General features: G+C 44.8%; 1 protein-coding gene across 1 annotated transcript in view; it reads right to left on the reverse strand.

Moving 5' to 3' along the window:
• The window catches only part of LOC310871794 (DNA repair protein XRCC4-like), a gene marked incomplete at its 3' end in the record, with an annotated part of 80,816 nt that overhangs the window by 42,648 nt on the left and 14,814 nt on the right, over window positions 1-23,354 (reverse strand). Inside the window, exon 2 of the mRNA XM_083783429.1 lies at window positions 6,761-6,924. Coding sequence (XP_083639555.1) covers window positions 6,761-6,902 — 142 coding nt within the window. The 5' untranslated portion in view covers window positions 6,903-6,924. The remainder of the gene's footprint in view (window positions 1-6,760; window positions 6,925-23,354) is intronic.

Genomic DNA, 23,354 nt, shown 5'->3' on the forward strand with positions numbered 1-23,354 from the left:
TATATAGCCCTATTCATTTTCCAATGTGAATCGGATCGGCAGCACGCTGCTGTCTGCCCCCCCCACCCACACACACACACCCTGACCCTGCACACACACACACACACACACACAGTCAACTGACTCAAGGAGCTCCGTAACAAAACAATTTCAATAGGCCTGTCGCCTACTGCAGGCATTGCTACACTAAACAATGTTGGATTCGTACAGTGCAGAATGCAGATAAGCCTATGTTCTTATTGTCTCCACCAGGCCGAAGGCATGTGGGGAGAGTATGTTTTGCACTCCGTCCGTCCGTGTGTGTGTCCGTGTGTGTGTCCGTGAACAGCTAATCTCGGCCACCGTTAACCCGGTCGATGCCAAATTTTCCACACACACTCCCTGGATGCCAACGATGAACCTCTGCCCCAAACTTTCCAGAACGGCCTGTTATAGCGCCACCAGGAGGCCGCTTTGTGCAAAACAACCCGGTCGATGCCAAATTTTGCACACACACTCCCTGGATGCCAACGATGAACCTCTGCCCCAAACTTTCCAGAACGGCCTGTTATAGCGCCACCAGGAGGCCAATTTGTGCAAAACAAGTTTTTGCACAGTACACCTACAGATTTTGTCCAAACATCACGCAAATTGGTACACAGTCTCTCTAGAGCCATTCAACGAAACCGGTCTTTCAGATTTCTCACACTCCATCCTGATTGGTTAAGATTGGCTTCCAAAGTTCACAGGAGTGCTGTACAAATCGCCACAACTCCTCAACGCAGCGTCCAATTGCGATGAAACTGTGCATGCATATTCCCACTAGGCTGAGGAAGAAATCCTGGTGGAGACCTGTGCCCAGAAGGGCACTTTTTTTATAATTGTGAGTTTGTTTTTTAACATGCAGCGCGTGTCCGCGAGAGCCGATCTACAAGCTCACAACCGTTGCACTTCGAGTAGCCTAGAAGGCTGCCGAGTGAGCAGCCCCAATCGCGCATGATAGAAATATCCTAATGCATGCATTTAGGCATACAAGTGCACTCGGCTTTTATATATATATATATATATAGGCTATAATTTTTTTATGTGCTGATAAATATCCTAATGCATGCATTTAGGCATACAAGTGCACTTGGCTTTTATATATATATATATATATATATATATATATATATATATATATATAGGCTATCATTGTTTTATGTGCTGATCGACCAATATGTTGGGGACACATGCCTTTTTGATTGATTGATTGAAATATTTATTAACAGTTTGCAGAATTTACAGTACATTTCAAGCACAAACTCAACACATATTTTATCTGAGATTTGGGAACAATTTATTGATTCAGCATGAAGACTAAAGCCTTCTGAATAAATGTATACGCAAGTGTATGCTTGCGTAGATTTCTCCGACAAACCTACGTGAGCGTCAAGTTCACGGCCATTTCCATGAATTCCAAATTAATGTGGGAAATCCACGTAAATGCCTTTCCGCTAGCGTCACGTAATTATATCAGCGGAAACGCGTTGAAGAATCAGGACCATAGAGAAGATGAGTTTACAACTCCTGCTGCAGAAACAGCTCCTCCAACAACCCAAAGGCTACACGCCCAAGGAAAGCTGCACCAGCCCCGTCAAACCCATCAACCACATCCAGTGCTGGTAGAAGAAGAAGCAACAGGCTGGAAGCACGCCCTGACCCCAGCAGGTATGACATGTGTGATGTATGATGTAAGCAATTTTAGTAGGCACATCAAGTGCACTTTATTCCCTATAGAGTATAAATTACAGTGAGTTCAACAACATTGTATTGCATTGGAAATGGTTGATTTTTGTTTCTCTCTTCATAGAGAGGATGAGTTTACAACGCCCTGACCTTCCTTCTCCACCTCCAGTGGCATCAAGCTCCTCAAGGTATGACGTGTGATGCATCTGTAAGCAATTTTAGTAGGCATGTAAATAAGTGAATTTAGGCCCTATTTTCTCTAATATAACTACAGGTGATTTAGATGGACACAACTGATCTACTGTCCAACCATCACACAACCAAGTATGTATTACAGTGAGTACAACATAACCGTATTGAAAATTGATTTGTTTGTCTCTCTCTTATAGCGAGGATGACCATGATGCGCCACCTGCCCGCAGTGACTCTTCTGCTGCTGAGATGTCAGACTCCTCAAGGTATGATGAACTGTCAGGTTCCTGTAAACAATTTTAGTAGGATATGTACAGTATCTTGCACACAATTTTCTCTCGCATGAATAAAGGATGGTTTATACGAAAATAGCTGATCTACAAGCTTGTAGACCAGCTGTTTCCGGCACGTGCAACCAGCACACAACCAATTGACTTCAACAAAACTATTGAAAATGTTTCGTGTTTGTGCTTCTTTTCATAGCGAGGAGTATGTGGAGAGGTGGCACACAAAAGAGGAGATGGACATCGAACCTGAGGCATTCAACTTTGAGCCAACTAACCCACCAGGGCCACGGATTGACACCTCCAAGCCCTGGTCTGTACTGGAGTTATTCCAGCTGTTTGTTTCAACATCTGTCATTAGCAGGCTTATCCAAAACACCAACAGCAACTCAGAGAAAAGGAAGAGAGCAGGGATGAAATATTCATGGGACAGTCTTGGGCGTCCAGAGTTTTACATCTTCCTGGCGATAATAATCTTCAACGGGCTGTTGGGAGTCAAGGAGAGGAAGGATATGTGGAGGACTACTTTCCCCTACAACTTCAACTTCCCACGCAGCTGCATGTCCCGAAACCGCTTTGAGACCATATTCTGGACCCTCCATATGTCAGACCCTGAATGAGAACCAGAGAAAGAAAGGCACAACAGATTTCGACCGGCTCTTCAAAATCAAGCCACTGTATCAAGACATCGTCACTGCTTGCCAGTCTTTCTACCAGCCTGCTCAAAAGATCAGTATTGATGAGAGGATGGTGGCTAGCAGAGCCAGGATCTCCTTCAGGCAATACATGAAGGACAAGCCAAGCCCATACGGGATACAAACTCTTTGTCCTGGCTGATTCTGCCAATGGGTATACTTGGAACTTTTTTGTGTATGAGGGGAAGAATTCCTTGTCAACAGGAGAGGGGTTGAGTTATACTTCAGTAATGCAGCTAATGAACTTTAGATTGTTGGGTAGGGGATACCACCTATTTACAGTTGTATTTGTTTAGAATGTTTAGTTCCGACTGAGAAAGGGATTTGCACTATTTTGTCATAGTCTCAGAGACTATATATTATTTGAAAGTTTATTTTTGATTTTGTATTGAGTACAATTTTGCACAATTTTGCACTAGGATACAGCAGTGTATGTGAAAGCACAGATGCAATAAATGGTCCATTTGGACATTTAGAGTCCGTCTACTACAACTCTGTCTAAAATGGCTGTATAATTGTTGTACTTCAGTTCTAAGACACCACATTTGGAGGAACTGCAGTTCAGAAGTTGTAGAACACATCTGTGCATCATTGGCCTGCTGGTAATTAGTATAGTGATGTTATTATCATTCTATTTATGTTTTTAAATAGGCAGAGCTAAAAAATAATAATTTCTGCTGTGCTATATCTGCTGTCACTCTGTTCTGATGGATGCTACCACTAAACTTCCACCTGTTATACATTTTTCAAAGTGTCACCTATCCATAGACAACAATATTGTACAACTAGGCCCTGTAGTTGTGGAGTTATAACTGATTTAGTTTGGGCATGTAATATCAGACGAAAATTAAAAAGATGACCCGTCGTACTCCACTCACAGTTAACAGTCTTTGTATTGAGTTTGTGCTTGAAATGTACTGTAATTCTGCAAACTGTTAATACATATTTCAATCAATCAATCAAAAAAAACGTCGACAGCACAAACCTAAAACATATATTATATAAACGGGAAAAAAAACACACGGCGAGGAATGCACGTGAGCGCACATCCGAAGCGCGATGTGCCATCAGCTGCTACACAGCTGGCCGAGGGTCCCACTTAGCACGAGTTCAAACGGAAGACCCCCTCGCATACACATACATATACAACCCCCCCTCCTCACACACACATACAACTGAATCTGCATTATTGATTGAACATGTACGCCGTGATGTACGATTTGATTTGGGCGTTCTAAATGAAGTGTTTGCGTTGATTTAGATTGTCGTGAATTAATCCAATTATAGTACACTAATACTATTATGCTAGAAAGCAAAAAGATGAAGGGGAAATAGACCTTTTTACGGTACAATAATGTATTCAAGTAAAAATGTATCAGTGCTGCAGATCAAACAGCGGTGACAAATTAAGAACTTATAAAATGTACCAGGTGGCCTGGGCCGTGGCTCAGCGGTCCAGCTGGCACCTTGGTTGGTAATCCAGCCTGGCAGTGTGCCGCAGGTTCGACTCCCGATCCCCACAGCCTTTACTGCATGTCTCCCCCCCCCCCCCCCCCCCCATCTCTCTCCCCATTTCCTGTCAGCCTACTGTCTGTCCCTCCATAAAAAATATAAAATAAAGGTGAAAGCCACAACAACAAAAAAAACATAAAAAGAATACAATTATAAATGTATCTGGTCTCTGAGACCCGATGAAGACCTGAGGCGGGGCGTTACCATGCGAGGGTCTTTGTCTGGAGACGGACGTAGTTTAGAATCATGCATACAACACCCTCCCCACACCACCAATGACACATTGAACACAAACATACTGGACATCATTTTCTTTTAGGACAGCATGGACAATAGCTTAAAGGACCACTTCATCACTTTTCAACATATCTTCATAGAATAGGTCGTCACTAATAATCATGATAAAAAAAAAAAATTCTACTCAGTCTGTGTCTCATAGGAGGGCTGTGGGCAGTTTAGAAACAGTCTTCCAGTGACATCATCATTAGGCAGATTTTCTTTTAAACAAGATTTATTTTACATCGTGAGAACGATGGCTTCCATTTTCGCATTGCAACTTTTCAGGACTAGTAAGCCTGCAGTTTCTATTGGCTTGTATTCCCCATCGATGATGTCACTGGAAGACGGTTTCTGAACTGCCCACAGCCCTCCCATGGGACACAGAAACAAAAAAAATCATGATTATTTGTGAGAACCTACTATATGAAGATAGGTTGAAAAGTGGTGAAGTGGTCCTTTAAAGAGTAGCCGAAGAATAGCAGATCGGTTATTTTCCGGTGCATGATGACACCCGACCGGTACGCTAATTAGCCATTTTTTACATGCATAAAGCACGCACACACACACACACACACACACACACACACACACACACACACACACACACACACACACACACACACACACACACACACACACACACACACACACACACACACACAGAAGCTAGGATGTGTTGACATATCCGTCACAATGCCATCTCTGTCAACTCTGCAGATATAGAGCAGTCATATTGCACGCACGCACGCACAGACCACACACACACACACACACACACACACACACACAGAGGTGTGTGTTTTAAGGTACACCTGTAAGCTGGTGAAACAAGGTGTTTGTTGTTCTCTGGTACCAACAGAACCAGCTGGTATCCACACTAGGGCGGCGGTGGCTCAAGGGTAGAGAGTGGCTGGATTGGTAACCGCAAAGTTGCAAGTTTGAACACTGGCTCCCCCAGAGTTAGTGTCGAAGTGTCCTTGAGCAAGACACTGAATCCCAAATTGCTCCTGATGTGCTGGTTGGTGCCTTGCATGGTTTCCGCCGCCATTGGTGTGTGAATGGGTGAATGTAATGCACAATCTATGTAACGCGCCTTGGTTAAAGGCACTATATAAATGCACCATTTAACGCACACGCACGCAAACACACAGGTTCTCAAAGTGGGGTCACCTGTTCCCAGGTGTCCTTGGGTGGCTTCAGGGGGTCCCCAGCTAAAGTTGTTAACATAGTGTAAATCATTTTAACCACTTCATCCATGTACTGTATGTATTGCATTGACTATTCAAAAATAGAAGATATACAAGCTTGTACATCTGCTGTTTTTTTAAATATATTTGCAAAACTTGTGGGAAACTTATTTTAGTTTTGACATAAAATAGTCTCTTCTGGGCAGCGGGTGAGCAAGGTATAAACACATCCATAGAATGGAGAGTGCCTCAGTAAACTAGGACTAGGCCTATACCAGGCATAAACCAATAAACTAACATCTGTCTAAACAATGCACTGTACTGTACTGTCAAAATCAGATTCTGTACATTCATTTGAAACACTCTCTGGTATAGGCTCAAGCTCTGTTGGCCAGGTGTGTGCAGACCAGACCAGCACACCTGCTCCCAACGCACCCACTCAATAGTGAATAAGAAGACTGTGTTATACAAACCCCTCCAAACCAATGAACACAATCACTCATCATTGTCGTAGCATATAAATTGTCTAAACCTACAAACCAAACAAAAAAAACGTCTGTATGTTACGAACAATGCAAGGGCAAAACACAAACTCTTAAAATGCCCTCAACGGCAGAGGAATGTTCTTATTATTGTTTTTTTTCTTCAATGTTAGGTCATTCATTATTTAGTTCAGTTCTGGGTTTTTTTAGGGCATATTTTCCAAGTATTTTTTAAGGCTTATTTGTAGGTTTCTTTTTGTTTATTTGTAATAAGCAATATTCGTCTGGGCAAGATTTAAAAAAAGCTAAAGAAATATTGAATATAGCATAGCCCATATACACGCACACAATCGCAACATTTTGGTTATTGTGTAAAGTAATCAATCAATCAATCAATCAATCAATCAATCAGGCAGCCATACCTTCTCCTATCCAGGCCGAGGTGCCTCCATCACTGAGGACCAGAGTGAAGCCGGCGCCCAGGTCACCTGACCAGTCTACTCGCAGGAAGTAGCTCTTCTCGGGGTCGGAGGTCACAGTTATCTGTCTGAAGGCGCCGCTCATGTCTGCCCCCTGGTGGTGACATCTGTAGACAAAAGGATCACGCCACAGGTTTACAGCCAGGTGTAAAGAAGCGTTGAAAGGCCCTGAAAGGCCCTGTTAAAGCACCGTCACACACACACAGATGAAAACATAAGTCTCCGGCGAAGACAAGAAAATAAATAAGACCCGTCTGACCCGAGAGCGGAGCTGTACTGTACTTGTGCTGTACAGTAGTACTGTCCTGTACAAGCCCTCCTCCCTGGCGTGGGTGTGTGTGTGTGTGTGTGTGTGTGTGTGTGTGTGTGTGTGTGTGTGTGTGTGTGTGTGTTAGTTAGGCTGCACAACAGTGACATTTGGTGGTCAACAAACTCTATAACGCTATTCCCGCTCGGAAAGACAGACAGACACAGAGACAGACCCAGCCAGCCAGCCAGCAAGGGACACAGCCGACACAAATTGCTGTGCAATGGAGTGGCTGCAACACTCAAAAAACTCTCATGAGAGTCTGTTTGAAGCCCACCACACACCGGCTGCGTCCGCCACGCGGCGCCGCGCGTCGGACACAGCCGCCTCCATTATTTTCAATGAACCTAACGCACACCGGCTCCGTCCGCCGCATCGCATCGCAGACGGTCGCAGACGGTGTGTGTCGGGCTTCACTTATTATACAGTAACAGCATGTGACATTATCATCAAGAAAACCCCCTGTGATCTGTGATGTCTCCATTGTTGATGATATAAAGGAAAACCACCGTATAACCATTAGCAGCACTCACACTCTCTCTCACTCACTCACAGCACTGCACTGCACTGCACTGCACTGCACTGCACTGCACTGTACTGTACTGTACTGTACTGTACTGTACCTCATGTGTACGGATCTTACTGCACGTACGCACACAGAGTCAAGGACCACCCGGGGCATTGTGTCAGGAATATACTACTCGACATAGCTGCGCTGTTGCAATGACTGCCACCCCGCTGCGTGTGTGCGTGTGTGTGCGTGTGCGTGCGTGCGTGCGTGCGTCTCTGACTCATTGGAACCACAGGGAGATCAATAGGGTGTTGGAAACGATTTGTCTGGTTCCCTGACCTCCAGAAAGACGTGGATTACGGTGCATGTGTTATATAAATAAAACAGAAACAGACTAAACCCTGATGCCTGGTGTGTAGCAGTATTAGTGCCTGATGACCTAAGAATTCCCGAATCCCGATAAGATGTTGGCTTTCTTCCCCCCCCCCCCCCCCCCCATGTATCCGGGTTAGACTCCCGCTTCCGTCCGTAGGACGGCTCCACACGTCCTAGGGAACCCAATCGACGCGTTCAAAGCACGCGTGTACACGTCCTGACATCCTCAATGATATCAGCCGAGAGAACAATATTCTGATATATTATTTTTGACTGAGACTCTAAGGCACCCGTAGCTTCGCTCTGCCTTCATAGTAGCTTACCGTTCGGTTAGCCGTTAGCGCGGCAGAAATAATGCCTCGTCTCTCCTAATCCAGGGCGCTCTCCGTGGTTTTGATCTGACACGGATATACTACGCGCTTCATTTCTGACTTCAACATGCAAAAAATGAATGCTTTGGAGCTTCTAGCGATATAATAGACTCGAGACCAAGGTAAGCTACAAAAATATCTCTCAGTTTTTCTTCCGGAATGTTCTTCCGGGGGGGGGGTAAAAGCGGCCATGTCTTTCCAGCACCCCAGCGCTCCTATTTTTAAGGAATCCCGGCACCGATTGTGTTTTAACTAGGGTACTCTGTTTACAGTAAGCACATTCTGATGCACAGGTGCTACCAGAGGTATACTAATGTGCTAATGTGCTGACATTTAGCATGTTGGCTGCACTGGAAACACTGTCTGCTACACCAGTGAGTCTAAAAATGGGGCTCCAGCAGGGACCCTCATGGTTACCTTGAGGGTGTTCCTAATGGGACACGTATAGCTGAGAGTTACGAGGGTCCTTGAAATGTAAAGGTTTGAGAACCACTGTGTACTAGAAGCGTATAGGGCTGTGGGGGGTCTCAACTTGTGTCACACGTAAGAAGAGGGGGGAGGTAGGGGGTTGGGAACCACTGCCCCGGAGGACTGAGTTTCTCTCTAAGTGACCGCCACAGTAAACACTGAATCCAACAGCAACTAACGGCTCAATTACACAGATGTTTATCTAATTCCTGAAACCTACAACAATAAAACATCCCCTTTTTTACATTTTATTGGCCTTCTCTTTTAGGTTTTTGGTTGTTGTTTATTTTTTTAGTTCCCCCCCCCCCCCCCCCCCCCCATTTAAAAAAAAAGCTTGAGAAACTTGTACTTGATGACAGCTCTCTAGGGCGAATCACCATCCTTAATGTCAAGGACCCAATTGGTTTGATATGCATTCCATGGACCGCCGTTTGATACCCGAAATCTCTGGGACCACAAACGACACCGTGAAATCCTCAGTGTGCACATTACCCATTTGGTTCCATTTGGTACATACATTTTACACATTTTGGTTTCATCACCTGACCCGTCGCATTTGATAGAAAATGTGTATGTTTTTTGGGTGAACTAGAGTACTTTAATTAGTAGTGGTAAGTAAGACCTGTGTAGAAAGTAAGGAAGAGGGCAGCAACATTTCTACAGTAGGCATAGTTTCCGTGAGGTTAAGGTTTGGGTTAGGTTTAGGCATACTGTATAACCTAAAAACCCACCTCTCTCTCGTCTGAGGGCAATCAACTTTGGCCTTCTCTGGTCATTGAATGTATTTTAACTTTTGCATCAAATTGTATTGCGTTTATAATTGTGTTGCTGTACTTGTGAGATATTGCTTTCATGTTTCTTTATGATGTCATTGTCAATGGTAACACACTTTGGGTCAACTTCTGTTGTTTTTAAATGTGCTATGGGTGATTTGCCTTTTTTTGTCTCCACCAGGCCGAAGGCATGGGGGGAGAGTATGTTTTGCACTCCATCCGTCCGTCCGTGTGTGTGTGTGTGTGTGTGTGTGTGTGTCCGTGAGCAGCTAATCTCCGGCACCGTTAACCCGGTCGATGCCAAATTTTGCACACACACTCCCTGGATGCCAACGATGAACCTCTGCCCCAAAATTTCCAGAACGGCCTGTTATAGCGCCACCAGGAGGCCGCTTTGTGCAAAACAAGTTTTTGCACAGTACACCTACAGATTTTGTCCAAACATCGCGCAAATTGGTACACAGTTCACAGGAGTGCTCAGTTTCAAACAAAATGCTGCAAATCATGAACACATCGCGTGATTTCCGTGAAATTGTGCACGCACATTCCCACTAGGCCGAGGAAGAAATGCCACATGAACAATTTCAACTCAGCCTCAAGGTGGCGCTATAACTGGCCGAAAAGTGTTTTTACCTCTAACTGCACAGATCTGTGGATAACTTTGTATGCCAACTCCCTAGAGGCCAAGGAAGAACCTTTGCCTGGTTTACTTTTGTTGCCCTTTTATCCAACCACCAGATGAAGGCAAGCTGCAATGTCCTACATTCCTATCCTGGTGGAGACCTGTGCCCAGAAGGGCACTTTTTCTAGTTTCCTTTCTTTTCCTTTTAGGAAAAAAAAAACTAAAAACCTTGAGAAACTTTTACTTGATTGCGGCCGTCCGGTTGCAGGTGAGACGCGTGATTAGAGTGTTCCTTCCAAGCTTCCACGTGAAGTGAGAGGTGAGCCGGACGGTTAAGTACAGGGCAGGGCAGCGTGGATGCAGAGCGCAGACCCCACCCGGGGAGGAGGGGAGAGGGACAGCTTAATTGGCACTTGGCCAATTTGGACATGTCTGTCCGGGAGTAAAAAAATGAAAATGAGACCCCTTTCCCTTCAAGAGAGAGAGAGAGAGAGACAGACATAAGTTATGATGTGACCACCTCTCTGTACCTCTCGACGGAGGTCAAGGTGCTTCAAAATGAGACCGGCAGATGAGAATTTGACACGCACGGACGCATGCACACACATCGGTGAAAGGTAACTAAGTACATTTACTCAGAGCGATGTACTTAAGTAACAATGTGAGGTACGGCACAGCACTTAATGTTTTATGCTAAAACTCCACCGCATCTCAAAAGGCAAAATGTTGTACCTTTATACGTTTTTGCTCCACTGCAATTATTTGAAAACATGTTGCAGATTTAGATGATTACAAAACAATAACATACATTAACCAATTGAGTCCCGTTTTGTTTATTCTACGGCTATAGTTCAAAAGAGCCAAACCCTACATGAGTTTATTTTTTTATTATTATTATTATTATTATTTTATTTTTATCTTTGCAATGGGACATTGTGCATAATGAGTACAGTATAATATTCATAATTGTATTTTGATGACAAGACTTTTACTCAAAATGCAGAAGTTATCAGGCACTACTCGTGAAAGGCCTTCTTCATTTCTGTACTGTTTTTACTGAGTAAAAGTATTTATTCTACTACTGAGACACACACACACAAATGCACGCCTATGCGCGCGCGCGCATATGCACACACACACACACACACACACACACACACACACACACACACACACAGAAGTGGTGGTGACTGTAGATTAAAGTTGACCCTTTGTGCTCCTGGTGGGTGTGTCGGGGGGGAGGGGGGGGGGGGGGTAGGGGTCAACTTTAACCTCATAAAGGCCATGCAGCAGCTACTCATTAGCTGGTGGAACATCTGCTGCTGCAGCAGGATGACCCTGACGCTGCAGTTAATGACAGAAAGGACACACACACACACATACACACACACACATACACACACACACACACACACAGGAATGATGGGCCCATGCACGGCACCGGGGGCCCTCCTGTCCTCACACACTATCTGGACATCTGCACTAAATGACACTATACCTGTATGGTATATAGCAGCGATCCTGTTACACTCTTGTAAGGGGAGGAGAGGAGAGGAGAGGGCAGGGGGGAGAGGAGAGGAGAGGAGAGGAGAGGAGAGGAGAGGAGAGGAGAGGAGAGGAGAGGAGAGGAGAGGAGAGGAGAGGAGAGGAGAGGAGAGGAGAGGAGAGGAGAGGAGAGGAGAGGGCAGGGGGGAGGGGAGGGGAGGGCGGAGAGGAGAGGAGAGGAGAGGAGAGGAGAGGAGAGGAGAGGAGAGGAGAGGAGAGGAGAGGAGAGGAGAGGAGAGGAGAGGAGAGGAGAGGAGAGGAGAGGAGAGGAGAGGAGAGGAGAAAGGGAGAGGGAGAGTGAGGGGAGTCAGTCCAGGTGAGTGTAAGGTTATAGGGTTAGGGTTAAGGATAGGGTTGGTTACACGTATGTAATGGGACCAGTCGGACCCATTATAGCGTCCCACTGGACGGCCCGGAGTCCTGGGAGGCCGGGCTATCGGAATAATGACATGGCGCCCTTTGATCTTGCTGCCACTTGCTATGCTGCACGTTTGCGTTCTTCTCATCTCCAAGCACACACACACACACACACACACACACACACACAAATGAATTCCAAATCAACTGCAAGTTGGTTTTGGCAATAAATGTGTTGCATATTATGTGAATAGTCTCTGTTTATGACGGAAGTACAATCGCTCAGAGCCGGGGGTCCATCTATTGTTTGCTGAACGGCGTATCGCTTCATGTTAACTTTGCCCTTACCAGATCATCTCAGCATATTAAATCAAGTTACAACAGGGCATCAAGGGAGACGTCTGAATTGCCGTCCAAACCGATATTGATCGAGAGGATTATCGTTTGCTGAAGACGGCAACAAAAAAAGCGTCCTGGAGGAGTCCGCCTGCATCGCCTCCCAAAAAGAGCATATTTGCAAAGTCGTCATCGCGTCACAATGCAAGATGTGTGGATACGTACCTTTCCATGTAGATTTGTAGGCCTTTCACACTAATTACATAATCGTCTAATCACGGATGTACAAAAACAAATCTGTTAAATATTAACAGTCGAAGATCCATCACAATAATAATTTTGCATCGAGTTATTTTCGGTTATTTTCACTATGTCTGTGTGTGTGTGTTTGCAGTTTGCACACCACCATTGTGCAATGAAGTTACCGGTATTTCATCTGGTTTATTTGTATGAATAAATGTAATTTTGTCCAATCTGTATGGTAGAGTATACCTGTATATGTTAACACAATATAACATAATTGGGGAGGTTGCATTTTGTCTAACTGCTCTTCTATACATTTAGAGGTCACCTAGACACAGGATCTGACACAGATTTTGAGTTGATGGTCAAGATTCAATTTATCCCCCCTGCTACGCAGGCCGGTTCTATTAGATCAATGGCAAAAAATGTCAGCATTTGCGCAAGAAACCAGATTCAAATCCGGGGTAGAAGAGCATAGCGCTGCTTTAAGTTGGTGATATGGGTAAATAATTTTTGGTCGTGATCCATTTCCGGTTAATGGCCCAACAGAGGCTATTATTATATTTTTTGGTCAAAAACCAAAGCACCCGTTTGGGCTGACCTGCTGGGAGTGGCCTGTTGACCCGAGCGGCGTCAAAACCGCTACCCCGGGACATAAATGAGTCGTAGGAAAGAGGTCATTTTACAACGTCTCTACGATATCCATCCAGGATGAGTTATGTCTGTGAGAACTCCGAGCGAAAGCCATACAGGAGCTCAGCCACTAATTCCAGCCAAGGTGCTTCTCGTCAAGAGATTACTGGTTTCCTAAAAGCACAAGAGGGCTGCGTCCAAACGTGGCCGCTGACAGCCAAACACCAAGCGGTGTGTAATTAAGGGCCTAGCTCGCATTCCAAACATGCTCGGGTAGTTTGCAGGGGGCCCTGGATTGTTTGTAGCGCGGGAAACATCAGAGAGAAAAAGGTCCTCCTGAGCCTTGTCACTCAAGCATTTCCGCGAACTTTCCTTACTTTTCCTTGTGGAGCTGGATTCAATAGGATGCACCGCAGCCATATTGGAAAGAAATAAAGAAATGGGGCCTTTTCCTTACTTCCTTCACAGGTCTTACCAATTATAGTAATTGAGGCTCTAGTCCGCTTAGTGTAGCACAGTGGTTCTCAAACTATGAGAGTGTACAAAGCAGTTTATTTTTATTTATTTTTATATTTTCAGATTAAAACCTGAACCTGAAGTCCAGAGTCCCGACCCAACATTTGAGCTGGGGTCTGGGCTCCCCCTTGGGGGCGCCAGAGATCACAAGGGGGACGTGAGGCCTTGTCTATGTGGCGCTAGTCCAACATTTTAACCCATGAAGACCTGAGGCCAATTCTAAAAAAATGTCTTCTAAACAATTGTCTAAGTGGTTGTAAAACTTCTTCATGACAAGAAATGACCCAAAATGATATGTATTTGGCCACCGACCCCCATCATCTCAAAATAGATGTGCCCCAGGGAACCTAAGAAGCAAAGATTTGAGTTTAAAAAGTTTGCTTTACAAATATCTTTATAGTCAAAGATTTGCACAACAATGTCCAATTTCTCGAATCAATAGAGAGTACCGATCTATCAGCTTCAATGTTATAGTGTTCAGTTCAATGTTGTCTGCTCGTTTTATTTGTTTGATTGTAGGTGAGTCAATATATGGTTTGACCCCAAAAAAATTGCAACAAAAGGTTTTTCAATGGATTTTGGTAGTATTGGGCATGCTAAATAACATACTAAAAGTTTACCAAAATCAACCTCCCAGAAAGCCGCCATTTTCAAGATGGCGTCCAAAATGGCTGCGGGGAGCTTAAAATGGCTATATCTCAAGTGGAGAAAATGTTTAAAAGGATTTTTCAACTGATTCTGGTACCTCTGGGCATGCTTAAGGACATACTAAAAGATTAGGAAAATATACCTTCCGGAAAGGCGTAATTTACAAGATGGCGTTCAAAATGGCAGCTTAAAATGCTTAAAAAGCACGAAAAGCTTAAAATGGCTATATATCAATAGAAAAAAAAAATACACAAATAATTTTTCACTTGATTATGGTACCTCTAGACATGCTTATGATCATACAAAAATATCTAGGCGTTATTTTAAAAATGGCTGCCTGGAGCTTAAATTGGTTATACCTTAAAGTTGGTTACTATTCAACCAAAAAAGGTGGTTCTGTTGTTGGTCTTTAGTCATCATCCTCCCCAAGCTCCTCTGGAAGAAACTTGTTATGTGGATTGTCACATTCCTGAAGTTGACATGGTCCACAGACAGTAGTACAAGGTAGTCCATATTTTCTGCATGAGCAGCGGAGTGTCCTGCAAGCTGTGGAACAGTTACAATGAATGACCTTCAAGAGACTGTCTGGAGCAACATTCATTGTTGACATGAGTGGGACAAATCTATTGTCCTGAAGGTGCCACCCCCAGTTCAGGGCATCCATACCATCTTCTGTTCCCATCCAGATCATGATCTGGTAGTATGCTCTACGACAGTGAAATTTGGTAGCAGATTCAGTTGGTGGCAGACGTTCAGGCGTTACAGTTGATGAAGCTGAGACAACTTTCTTGCTGAAAGTTTTATATCGCATTGTTGCGAGCGAATCTGTGCACTTTCCACCAAAGAGGAAAGCCATTACTTGGCATTCAAGGTCATCGATCACGTCTGTGGTCTGGTTTGGGACAGTAAAAGCATTTGCACAAGATTGAAGGACAGGATCACCTTTTACAAGCTTCTGAAAAGCAGTCTTTTTGCCAACCCCAAAGATCCGAGAAGTCGTGTCACAGCCAGTCACAGCATGGATGAACATCATCTGAGAACACATTTCATGTCTGAGTACTTCCTTTAAATGTTTTATGTCATACACTATGTCAAAACTGCCATCAGCTTTTGTCTTGTCTGATCTGAAATAAAGGCACTTACTATCTCCTTGTGCATAGTAAAGGAGTAAGACAAGGAGATCAGTATCTTCTCCAATCAGCGTAGTGGTATGAAGAAGAGATGCATCCACTGCAGCCTTTGCTATGTCTACATCAGCATCTCCATGTGCATTGATCACAATGCAATTCCTTTCTTTCAGTTCAACACTTATCATTTGGATCAGTCTCTTTTTATTCAGATCTCTTGACAGGAACTCCTCCTTCTTACATGTGAACTCTGTCTCTGCAGTGAAGCTGACAATGGGATGCATACTGTTGCCTCTTCTTTGATGTGTGGTATCTTTAGTGGATGGCCCATCCTCATAGCCATCGAACACAATGGTTGTTGCTGAGCCATATTTAGTGATGGTGAAGTCTGCATATGACTGTGCAATTTCACCATAGCTTTGTCCGAGCTTCCATGGTATTCGGTGAAGGAGCGAACCTCCATCAAGAACATAATGCTCTGTTTCTGTTACCGAATCTAAGATTGCATCACTTGCATGTCCACTGATCGCATGCGCTAGTTGTGGTTTATCAGCCTTGCGGAAAACGTTTCTGGCTTCAAAAAGGGCAGGAGGGAAAGGACTGAGCTCATAACACATAACCTCCTCCAATGACAGCTCTCCAGTTTGGGAGACTATCAGGAAACCACAACTAGCGCATGCGATCAGTGGTCATGCAAGTGATGCAATCTTAGATTCGGTACCAGAAACAGAGCATTATGTTCTTGATGGAGGTTCGCTCCTTCACCGAATACCATGGAAGCTCGGACAAAGCTATGGTGAAATTGCACAGTCATATGCAGACTTCACCATCACTAAATATGGCTCAGCAACAACCATTGTGTTCGATGGCTATGAGGATGGGCCATCCACTAAAGATAACACACATCAAAGAAGAGGCAACAGTATGCATCCCATTGTCAGCTCCACTGCCTTTACTATGCACAAGGAGATAGTAAGTGCCTTTATTTCAGATCAGACAAGACAAAAGCTGATGGCAGTTTTAAAGTGTATGACATAAAACATTTAAAGGAAGTACTCGGACATGAAATGTGTTCTCAGATGATGTTCATCCATGCTGTGACTGGCTGTGACACGACTTCTCGGATCTTTGGGGTTGGCAAAAAGACTGCTTTTCAGAAGCTTGTAAAAGGTGATCCTGTCCTTCAATCTTGTGCAAATGCTTTTACTGTCCCAAACCAGACCACAGACGTGATCGATGACCTAGTAATGCCAAGTAATGGCTGTCCTCTTTGGTGGAAAGTGCACAGATTCGCTCGCAACAATGCGATATAAAACATTCAGCAAGAAAGTTGTCTCAGCTTCATCAACTGTAACGCCTGAACGTCTGCCACCAACTGAATCTGCTACCAAATTTCACTGTCGTAGAGCATACTACCAGATCATGATCTGGATGGGAACAGAAGATGGTATGGATGCCCTGAACTGGGGGTGGCACCTTCAGGACAATAGATTTGTCCCACTCATGTCAACAATGAATGTTGCTCCAGTCTCTTGAAGGTCATTCATTGTAACTGTTCCACAGCTTGCAGGACACTCCGCTGCTCATGCAGAAAATATGGACTACCTTGTACTACTGTCTGTGGACCATGTCAACTTCAGGAATGTGACAATCCACATAACAAGTTTCTTCCAGAGGAGCTTGGGGAGGATGATGACTAAAGACCAACAACAGAACCACCTTTTTTGGTTGAATAGTAACCAACTTTAAGGTATAACCAATTTAAGCTCCAGGCAGCCATTTTTAAAATAACGCCTAGATATTTTTGTATGATCATAAGCATGTCTAGAGGTACCATAATCAAGTGAAAAATCATTTGTGTCTTTTTTTTCTATTGATATATAGCCATTTTAAGCTTTTCATGCTTTTTAAGCATTTTAAGCTGCCATTTTGAACGCCATCTTGTAAATGACGCCTTTCCGGAAGGTATATTTTACTAATCTTTTAGTATGACCTTAAGCATGCCCAGAGGTACCAGAATCAGTTGATAAATCCATTTAAACATTTTCTCCATTTGAGATATAGCCATTTTAAGCTCCCCGCAGCCATTATGGACGCCATCTTGAAAATGGCGGCTTTCTGGGAGGTTGATTTTGGTAAACTTTTAGTATGTTGTTTAGCATGCCCAATACTACCAAAATCCATTGAAAAACCTTTTGTTGCAATTTTTTTGGGGTTAAGCACTTTTTTTTCATAGATCGACTCACCTATTGATCCCTTTCAATTTCACCCGACGTTGACTGGCTGCTATTTATATTGTTATATCACTACATAATGATATAATTGGATTATATGGATTCAGCAGTGATGTCACCGGTATGATGCTGCATGCAACACAGAAGTAGCACAGACTCAAAGCCGTTTATAAACAAGTGGCTAGCTTCCTGCTTGTTAACCACAGTGACCTATGATGAGATCACCGTTGAATCCTTGGTATTGGCATCTTCATGCGACCGAGCCAACTTCTCTCTGCTGGAAGGTTATATTCATGGCCGAGAAACTGAATTCCCGGCTGCCTCAGGGCCTTGTGTATGGGTGGTACATGTCCCCGGGCCGGCACCGGTCCGCGTAGCGGTGGTTGGGAATGGGAATTTCTGCTCTAGAGCAAGGCATTGAACGTCAAACATGTCAAAAAGGGGTGGGGGTGGAGGGGGGGATTGACATCTGCATGTCATTACAGATAGACCATCTATTGTTTCCTGGTGACAATGTCTTCAATGGTGTGGTGGGATTGTATGGTGATCAAACTCATGAGATACAGTATTGTAAACAGTGGGTCTCAGAGGGAGTTCAACCGAGCCCCCAGCACGAGAGGAAGAAGAGAAGATCGTAGTTCTGTAGAATTCAAAAAACCTTTTTTTAAATAGCAGCTGTACATGAAATATCTATGAGGATTTAGCAACAACAAAGTTATAGTGATAGTGGTGTGTGTCCCAGCCAGGCTTGACATTAGTAAGGGTTGCCCACCAGGCCCTGGCAGGCAGCTAAATGAAACTTTCCGGCAGGTGGAGTTTTCTTTCAGGTTGCCTGACCAGTAGCCTCGGAAACCCAGACGTTTTTATTTCCAGGGAGAAAGAAAAGTCTAGGTCCTAGTCCACTTCAATTCGGCATAGAGTAGCGCAAACATCGCTCACTCTCTGTTGATTTCTGATCGTCTGCACCTTTGTTAAATTGACATACACGCACACACTCCTCTCTCTCTGTCGCTCTACGTAATTAGTTTCATGTCGCGCAGCTGCGCATAGTTTCTCCCGGCGGATTCTCCCTCTATCCATGTCTGTGACATGATGCACAGGAGGTGCTCGTTTCGGTTCACAATTGCTAGCCTCTTCCATCCACGTGATGATTTGCGATGGAGAGAAAAAAGTGCAAATGCATCTGTTGTAGAAACAGGCAGGACATTCATTGAGTGAACCAAAAACAAGCGCTCCACCCCAAGTGTGTGTGTGTGTGTGTGTGCGTGCGTGCGTGCGTGCGTGCGTGTGTGTGTGTGTGTGTGTGTGTGTGTGTGTGTGTGTGTACGTGCGTGCGTGAGTGCGTGCACTCCGTCCTGTACATCTCAAACTCAGTTTAATATAGGATTCAGAGGGTCTAAAGTATGGAATTATCTGCCTTTACATCTATGGGAGTTGTCTTTCTTTTACCAATTCAAAAAAGGTTCTAAAATCACTTATCACTTGATCTATTTAAGAAAATAGCACATCTACAAGATCACGTTGTGAGCTTGTAGATTGGCTATTTCTAAGTACCGGAAGCCCAAAAATAAAGTGTTTGTCATGTCATTTACTGTGTCAGGCTTAGATTACCTACCGTATATATTTTGTATTTGGGGTGCTAGGGTAGACTCTAGTGGTTGAGGGGGGCACTCACGCCTGTTGCGCACTTTATAGAAAACGTATCACTGCGTGTGTGTCTATTGTAAATAGTGTGAACCTTTTCCGGTGGTCTTGAGACCTGAAACAATTTGTGCTCTATAATGTTTATATTTAGTTGTTATTTTCTATATTAGCGTATTCCTTTATGAACATAACTTTTAAGTGGATTTAAGAGGATCATCGTGTACAGCTAGGCTCCAATGCGCATGCGCGAACTGCTTGGAATAAGCCTCAGTGGTCGGTCTCTGAGTGTGTTTCGTCTGATCTGGATGCCTTTTGTTTTAATTACCTGCTTTTGTTGCTTTTACTGCTAACTGCTGCTAACCACTGCTTTGCTGCTTTTTATACTGCTGCTTACGGGTTTGGCTTATGGTTCTCAATACTTACTAGTATACTAGTATTTGAGTTGCCTCGGTGGTGTCGCCTGTGTAGAGCTATTTGAAGCCGAGTAGTTAACATTGTCCCAGACAGATGATTGCCTCAACGGAGGGTGATTGAGATAATGATTGAGTCTAGTGATTTCCGTACAGTAATTAAAACAATGGCCAGCCCGTGTGAAGAGAGCGCACGGCAGGACAGTGTTTTAGCATCATCTCGCCGCCATTAGCCTCTTGTCCGAGAGCGACGGTTGCGGTCGAGACAAAGGACGTTACTACCAGCCGGAGGAGCGAGGCCAGGTCGTGTTTTACCAACAATCCACGAGGAGTGCGGGGAGTTAGAACGCAACAGCGACGGTGGGACGGAGGGAAGCGCTGCTGCACGTTAACGAACTTAACGGAGCAAATGCCAGCCCAGTCGAACCGGGACGGACTGGTGGACGGGACTCAGGAGTGAACGGAGCTGCAGTCAACTAGTTGGTCGACGGCGCTCGGGAGCAACTAAGCATTCATCAACAATAAAGTGTATGGTTGTTGTGGTTGTGCTTGTGACTGTTTAGGCAATCGGCGTAGGATAAGCCGATTGTGTGTGTTTCTTTGCCAAAGCTAAAGCTAACTTTGCTATGCTAGAAGCTATCCTATGCATTGACATTGCTACCTTGCTGAAGCTAACGCTATGCTAACCTACATTGTTATGGAGCTAGCCTGCTAAAGTGCATTTTTCTACCGTGAAAGTCGTCAGTGCATTGACTTTTATTAGTTTATAGTTATACCGTGCCAAGTTGCACAGCTCATTGACTTTTCTAACTTGCCAAGTTGGTACTGCTCGTTGCTAAAGCTACTGCTAGATGCCAGTGTAGATGCTAAGGCACTCTCCTGTTTTAGCTCAGGACATTTGGGGAGGAGAGGGTGAGGTTGGATGACAGAACCTCAAAGTTTTTTGACATTGACTTTAAAATCAAGGACATTTTGTGGGACAACCAATTATATTCCCATGGAGACAATGTCAGGTGCTTTGTTGAACAGCTCGAGCAGCAGTGTGCCCAGGGAGGAGGGAGTATGCATCAGTGTGGGATAAATTGGAGTGTAGTATGTCTGGAGGAGTAGGGACAAACTTGGGCCCCTTTGGTTCATGATGACAATGTTGTTGACATGGAGAAATGCTGCATGGAGTACAAGGAGACGAAAGACCTGGCTTTACGAGCGTTGGGGAAGAAGATTGACGTCAACCCCTCTTGTCAGTGGGAGAGTGATTTGAGTGGTGGGGACAGCTATGAGTCGTGTGGCGAGGATGAGAATCGAGTCCCCGCTACCGTAGTCCGGGGGCCAGACGGGTCAAGATTAGTCCGGGAGCCAGACGGCTCAAGATCATCTAGTCCCCGAGGCAAGCAGGCTGATTTAGCCATGGGAGCAAATGGAGGCGGACTAGCTACGGGGGCAACGCAGAGCGTTCCAGACCCACCAGCACTGAAGCGAGAGCTGTCTGCGCAGCCAGGGCTAGACACTAGCACCCGCTGCATCGGCGGCTTCCTCCGTCGCTAGGCTACGGCGCCCATCGTTCTCAGCAGCAGCAAGGAGCGTCTACTTCATCACCAGGCTACGCTGACTCACATCCACCGCAGCAGAGAGGAGCGTTTGCTATATCACAAGACTACGGTGACCTTCGTTCTCAGCAGCAGCATACAGGCTGCGGCTACGGTGGGGGGGCGCGTTCGAAGCTGCCATCAAGAGCGTTTGTTGGGCAACCGGACAGTAACCCTCATGGGTCGAATGCACCGGTTGTCTCGCCACCAAGGGATGGCGGAGTGAGGCAGTCAACTGCTGCGCCCATGAACGTTTCAAGTGCTTCTGCCCATTCGATGGGGGCAGTAGTGCTGAGGTTAGCGCTTGCTAACCGGTCTTGGGACAGAAGGAGCTACTACCGCTGGAAGGATAACTGGAATAACCTGCAGAACTTGGCTAAGCCATCGGGCTCTTGTGGCGGTTACGGTTGTTTCACCTGCTGGACAAACAAGCTTTATTGTCATGATGCAGACAACGTTTTCCGTGCTCTGGAGGATCGTTATGGAGACGTTTCGCATATCGCTGATGATATTATTATGGAGTTACAAGAATTGCCAGTGGTGCACAGCAACCAGCTAGGGGAGGCATTACAACTAATCGAGACTGTGGAAAGGGCGTTGTGTGACCTCACAGACTTGTGGTCCGAGCACTCGAGGGGAAGTTACCGCCCGCTTTAAATGTCTGGATATCCATGATGGGCTGTGCAAGAGAGACTTTTTGTGTCGTAAGTACGATTGCAAGAGGGGTAATACTCCCGTGGACCACCATTACATGTTGTGCCTTAAGCCACGAGCAGATAGGAGCTCTGCACCTACTGTAAAGACACTGCAAAAGTCTGGGCCAAGGGGGATCAAGGGAGAGAACCTCGGGGACCGACAACGCAGCAGGAGGCCATCTTTGCGAAGTTGGGCCTTACACCAGAGCAAATGGCAGTGATGTAAATGGGGTGCGTTTTGCGTCCCAAAACACACTTTATAGTTTTGGGCCGCAATACACCAACAACCTCTGCGTCCACGGGATGCACTACTGTACTCAGCATACACAGTAATAATAATACACGTGGAAAAAAAAGAAATTGTGGGGGGGGGGGGAAATGCGGTAAAACAATAATCTACGGACACGATCATTTTGCATGCCGACTAGGGCTGGGGCGGTATGGGATTTTTATTACCACGGTTATTGCCGGCCCCCATATTTTTGTATTTTCTTTGGGGAATAATAAGAGGGCTAATAAAAGTTACAGGTATGGTGTGTGCGATATTAATTGTGAGATTACCATAATGACGGTAATCATTAAAGGACCACTTTTATATTCATAGAATAGGTCCTCACTAATAATCATGATAAAATGGCACGTTTTTTTCTACTCGGTCTGTGTCACATAGGAGGCCTAATCTAATTGAATACCCCTGCCATAAAGCATTACACTTGTTTACAAGAGGGTCCACCATTTTCAATTCATCATATCATTTTGTACACTATGCACTTCTATAAAGCCAAAAACAGGAAATCATCATAAAGGAGGTAAAAAGGGGGAAAACGTATACAGTGAGGGGGGAAAGGGGTGGGTGGAGTCAAGGGATTTACATCTTAATGACAGTTGGTAGGGCGTTCCACATTTTTGTGGCATAGGAGTGAAATTAATTTAGGTGGACCCTCTTGTAAACAAGTGTCCACTCACAGTTAACAGTCTTTGTATTGAGTTGTGCTTGAAATGTAGTGTAATTCTGCAAACTGTAAATAAATATTTTAATCAATCAATCAATCAATCCTTGTTTGTGCCGAATCTGGGTTGCACATGGTTTTTTGAACTCCCTCTGGTGTTGTTGTGTTGCTGGCATGATTAGACTG

The sequence above is a fragment of the Protomyctophum parallelum genome, assembly GCF_964188405.1.
Source record: "Protomyctophum parallelum genome assembly, chromosome: 15".
Lineage (NCBI taxonomy): Eukaryota > Metazoa > Chordata > Actinopteri > Myctophiformes > Myctophidae > Protomyctophum > Protomyctophum parallelum.